The 5,170-nt window shown below is 53.3% G+C and overlaps 1 protein-coding gene across 4 annotated transcripts in view; it reads left to right on the top strand.

Annotated features, from left to right (window-relative positions):
* The window catches only part of NKAIN1 (sodium/potassium transporting ATPase interacting 1), a 58,328-nt gene extending 55,028 nt beyond the window's left edge, over positions 1–3,300 (top strand). For all 4 annotated transcript variants that reach the window (XM_017857049.1, XM_017857051.1, XM_017857050.1 and 1 more), the window contains 3 exons: positions 466–526; positions 1,109–1,190; positions 1,338–3,300. In XM_017857049.1, coding sequence (XP_017712538.1) covers positions 466–526; positions 1,109–1,190; positions 1,338–1,347 — 153 coding nt within the window. In that variant the 3' untranslated portion in view covers positions 1,348–3,300. The remainder of the gene's footprint in view (positions 1–465; positions 527–1,108; positions 1,191–1,337) is intronic.
* The last annotated feature ends 1,870 nt before the right edge of the window (positions 3,301–5,170 follow it).

The following is a 5,170-nucleotide window of genomic DNA, read 5'->3' as shown; positions in this document are numbered from 1 at the left end:
GAGGGAAGGGAAGGAGGGAGGGAGGGAGGGAAAGAAGGAAGACAGAGAAGAAAAAGAAAGAAAGAAAGAAAAGAAAGAAAAGAAAAGAAAAGAGAAAGAAAAACTCCAAGATAGGAGTAGTTCCTGTTTCTAGAAGTGCCAGCCCTGTCCTAGGCACTTTGTACCCACAAAGTCACATAATCCTCTTTCTTCTTAACACACCATAAGGTATTGCCCAAGTCCAACTGGGAAAACTGAGGCTCAAAGAGGTAAAATGATTATTTGCCTCAAGTCACACTTTCAGAAGAGTTAAACCATGTATGTTTGACTTTAAGGTGAAAACAATTAACTGGAAGTTGTTACGGGTTTGCCTTCATCCTGTCATGCCTCCTCCCTTGCCAGTCAGGGCGTACAGGGCCCTGCAGGTGGTGGAGGAAGAGGTTCCCACTCCTCCTTCCCTCCCTGACGTGTCACCTTCACTCCCAGCTGTTCGGCTTCGTGTTCGCCTGCTACGTGAGCAAAGTGTTCCTGGAGGAGGAGGACAGCTGTGAGTAAGGCACCCCTAGGGAAGCGGGGAACCTTGCCCAGCACCTTCAGCACCCTGGACAGAGGCCTGTGACGGGCCGTGGCGGGAGGGAGCCCAAGTCACTGGCCCCTTTCGAGGGGAAGAGGCGGCTGGTGTGGAAGGTTCTGAATACCAGCCCGTTCCGGGCTGGGGTCCAGACGTCCAGGTGCCCAGTCTCTGGCCCCAGCACCGCCTTTCCCCAATCTCGCTCCACCCCCGTCAGAGGTCTTGTCCCCTTTAGAGGCTCGAGCCCCGCCCCCAAGAGCCTTCTCTCCCATAGGACCGCCCAGCCTCCCAGGCCCAAGCCTTAAGGATTGGGGCCTGACCCTCCGCTGGCCCGGCCCCGCCGCCTCCAGACCCTCAGAGGCCCATCCCTCAGGGTCCAGCCGAAGCCCCGCCCCAGGCCCCGCACGGGGTCTGACCCTCGCTCCTCCCCTCCTCATGGCTTCTCTGGCTCCGCTTCCTCGGGTGGGGGTCCTGCCCGCAGATTCCTCCCCTTCAGGACCCAGTCTCCCTCTCCTCACCCCGCCGCTGAACTCTGACACGCGCCGCCCCCTTCCGCAGTTGACTTCATCGGCGGCTTTGACTCCTACGGATACCAGGCGCCCCAGAAGACGTCGCATTTACAGCTGCAGCCTCTGTACACGTGGGTCACGGCGCCCTGCTGACTTGGGGAGGCCAGGGCGTCGGGGTTGCGAAAAGGAGGGGAGGGAGGAGTGGGCAGGGCAACCGGGTCTCTCCGACCCCATACTTTTAAGGTCCACTGTCCCTAACCTGCCTTTGTTTCCCGCAGGTCGGGGTAGCCTCTGCCCCGCGCCCACCTCGGCGCCTCGCCTTGGGTCGCTGGACTGACCGCAGCTGCCTTGAGCTCAGGCCAAGGCGCAGGCGCGCCCCCTGGTGGCCCGCGCGCTCACTGCAGCCTGAGCCCGCCCCCGGGTCTGCAGCCGGAGACGCGGATTTGGACTTGGACTTGGACTTGGACTTGGCTCTTCGCAGCCCGGACTTCCGAGGAGTGGGGCGGGGCGGGGGAGGGGCACCGCGGGTTTTTTGTTTTTTGTTTGTTTGTTTGTTTTTAATCTCAGCCTTGGCGTGAGCTGGGGCCTTCCTCTCTTCTCCAGCCTCTCTTTCACCCTTCACCCAGCATCCTGCCCCCCTGTCCAAAAACAGCAGGACATCACACCCATCCCATCCCACCACACTCACTCACCAGCTCTGGGGAAAGCTACTGTGACCTAGGAGCAGGAGTCCTGCGTTCTAATCGCAGGTCCAACACTGACTGTGACATCTGGCTAAGCCCTTGCCCTCTCAGGGCCTCGGTTTCCCCTCCTCAAGTAATTAATCCCTTAGCAAATGGACTCTTTTAGACTTCTCATTTAACTCAATTCCATGAGCTAGACTGGGATTAAAATTCCCATTTTGCAGTACATTAAAACTGAGGCCCAGAGATGCAATTTGCTTGAGGCCACACAGCTAGATTTTTGGTGGAAGTGGGCCTTGAACACAGTGTACTTTCTGCAGTTTCTGACTGTAAAACCCATGTCTGCTCTCTTGAGTTCTGTTTCCAAGCCCCCCTCCAGCTTGGACCCATGTGGGCTCCACCATATTCACACACCACCGCCACCACTTGCCAATGCCTCTCTTAAAGCAATATACCCATTCGTTCTCTTATTGGGAACCGGATGGACAGAGCCCTAAATTCAGCCCCACCCACAGAGAAGCCTTCCTACGCTCAGCCTCTGTCCACCCTTGGCAAATCTTTCAAGCTCTCTCCTCCAGGAAAGTGGGGCCCCAACTCAGTCACCCCACCCCCTTCCAGGTCCCTGAGGCTGGTTCTACTGTATCCCCATCCCCTCCACAACTCCACTCACCCCTGATGGCTCCATCCACCTCACCAGTTGGAAGGCTTGTGGTTCCAGAGGGGATCAATGCTGGTCAGCGCTGCCCAGACTCCAGTGTTTACAGATCACCAGCGTTTACAACCAATTCAATGGCCAGAAGCCTCCTCTAACAAGCCCACAAGGAGTTCTGAAGGGGCAGGTGGGGGTGTGAGTAGTGGAGGAGTCAGGATTGCCAGCACCCTCACCCTTCCTTGGGGGCAAGTAGAGGCGAGAACACTTTCCCCACCTCCCTCCACAGACACTCCTGAGGACCCTGCATCCCACACACTGCCTGGTGTGTCCATAGATGAGAGGATCAGGCCTCAGCATTTCATCTGTGAAAGAGGTGTGGCCCTGGGTTAGAAAGGAGGGCAGGAGGTATGGAGGAACTGGGGGGACACCCAGATGGTGTGTGTGGTTTGCACACCTAAGCCTGTCTGGTGACCACTTTGCTCCTTGCCCACTACCCTCCAATCTATCATTCCCTACTCTCTATGGCCAAAATATCCTGAGCAAGGCTGACAACCCCACCCCACCATCCCAACTGCAAGCAGCCAGCCCCAGGAGTTCCTCTGGCCCCCACAGGCATGGAGCTCCTAGCTGCTGGGTATAGCTCAAGAGGGGGGCAGCTCCCTCAGGCTAAGCTGCTGCCGTTCACTGGGCCAGCCCGGCCTCCAGCCCCCAATTCTCTCAACCCCACTCTCCCAGGCCCCTTTCTACTCAACGGGTGCAGCCACTGGTGCTTTGAAGCCTTTTGTTTTTATAAGATGGTTTTTGTAAGGGGACCAGGTTCTCTTTTCACTGGGACCTTGCAAGGAGGGGAGTGCTCTCCTGGTTTCTGTGCAGGTGGGTTGATTAAAGACGGTGTTTTCTTCTCTATCTTCCTGTCCTGCCCGTTGGGTCTGTAGAACTTTCTAAGTGAGAAGTCCCTGCACGAGGGCAGGCAGGGATGATTTGATGTTGATGCTATCAAATATTCCTGGGGTGGCCAGGCACGGTGGCTCATGCCTGTAATCCCAACACTTTTGAAGGCTGAGGTGGGCAGATCACAGAAGGTCAGGAGTTTGAGACCAGCCTGGCCAACATGATGAAACCCTGTCTCTACTAAAAATACAAAAATTAGGCAGGGGTGGTAGCGGGCGCTTGTAATCCCAGCTACCCAGGAGGCTGAGGAACAAGAATCACTTGAACTCGCGAAGCAGAGATGCGGAGAGCTCAGATGGAGCCACTCTACCCCAACCTGGGTGATAGAGCGAGACTCCGTCTCAAAAAAAGAAAGAAGAAAGAAAGAAATCCTGGGGCACTGGCCTGTGACTCTGAGTGGGTGTGTGGGTATGCAGCTTTAGGCAACTCACTCCCTCTCTATCCTCATCCGGAAGAAAAAAAAAAAAAAAGCAGAGGTCAAACAAAATCAGTGGGTTCCCAAATGTGGCTTCATAATCCCTTAGAGATCTTCATACTTATTTTCCTGATAAAATGCATTTAAAGTGTATGCTTCCAAATATCCTTTGCATCTTGGCTCTTCCTGAGAATTCAGTTCCGGGTGTGGAATGAACTGACACTCCGTGCTTTAGACACAGATTCCTGCATCCAACCTTTGATATCCTGGATACTTTTCTGGGGATACAACCCAAGAATCAGTATTTAGAATGTTTTAATTTGTGTGTCGGGGGGTATGTGGGTGAACAGGTAATATGTATATAAGGTCCAGAAGTCAGAAGGTCCCAGTGGGATTATATACTCATACCTTTTTTTCATATCTTTCCAAGGATAGGCCTTTTTTAAATTATACAATTTTTGGTCAGGCATAATGACTCATGCTTGTAATCCCAGCACTTTCGGAGGCAGAAGCAGGAGGACTGCTTGAGCCCAGGAGTTCCAGACTCACCTTGGGCAACATAGGGAGACTTCATTTCTTTAAAAAAAAAAAAAAAAAAAAGTAAAAATTAGCCGAGCATGGAGTGGCACATGCCTTTAGTCCCAGTTGCTCAGGAGGCTGAGGCAGGAGGATCGCTTGAGCCCAAGAAGTTGAGGTTGCAGTGAGAGCTGAGATTGTGCCGCTGCGCTACAGCCTGGGCAACAGAGTAAGACTGTCTCAAAAACAAACAAAATTGCATATTTTTTTCTTTTTCACACAAATGGCAATGTATTCTACTTACTCTTTGACCCCCTGCTCCTTTTTTTTTCCCCCTTGAGATAAAGTCTCACTCTGTCGCCCAGGCTGGAGTGCAGTGGTGCAATCTCAACTCACTACAACCTCCACCTCCCAGGTTCAAGCAATTCTCCTGCCTCAGCCTAATGAGTAGCTGGGATTACAGGTGCCTGCCATCACCCCTGGCTAATGTTTGTATTTTTATTTTATTTATTTCTTTATTTATTTTTAAGATCGTGTCTCGCTCTGTTGCCCAGGCTGGAGTGCTGTATTTATAGTGGAGATGGGGTTTCGCCATGTTGGCCAGGCTAGTCTCGAACTCCTGACTTCAAGTGATCTACCTGCCTTGGCCTCCTAAAATGCTGGGATTACAGGAGTAAGCCACCACACCTGGCCTCTTTCCCTTAATCTTGGAACTCTTCCCCCAATAATTTCTGTGGAGCTTCCTCTTTTTCTTCCATGGTGACAGGTCTTGATGCAGCTGGCAGGTAAGAATCAGAAGTCCTGGCCGGGCGCGGTGGCTCAAGCCTGTAATCCCAGCACTTTGGGAGGCCGAGACGGGCGGATCACGAGGTCAGGAGATCGAGACCATCCTGG

This window comes from Rhinopithecus bieti, unplaced genomic scaffold (assembly GCF_001698545.2).
Source record: "Rhinopithecus bieti isolate Rb0 unplaced genomic scaffold, ASM169854v2 scaffold_44592, whole genome shotgun sequence".
Classification (NCBI taxonomy): Eukaryota; Metazoa; Chordata; class Mammalia; order Primates; family Cercopithecidae; genus Rhinopithecus; species Rhinopithecus bieti.
The sequence above is the reverse complement of the archived record's forward strand: the minus strand, read 5'-3'. Positions and strand labels throughout refer to the sequence as shown.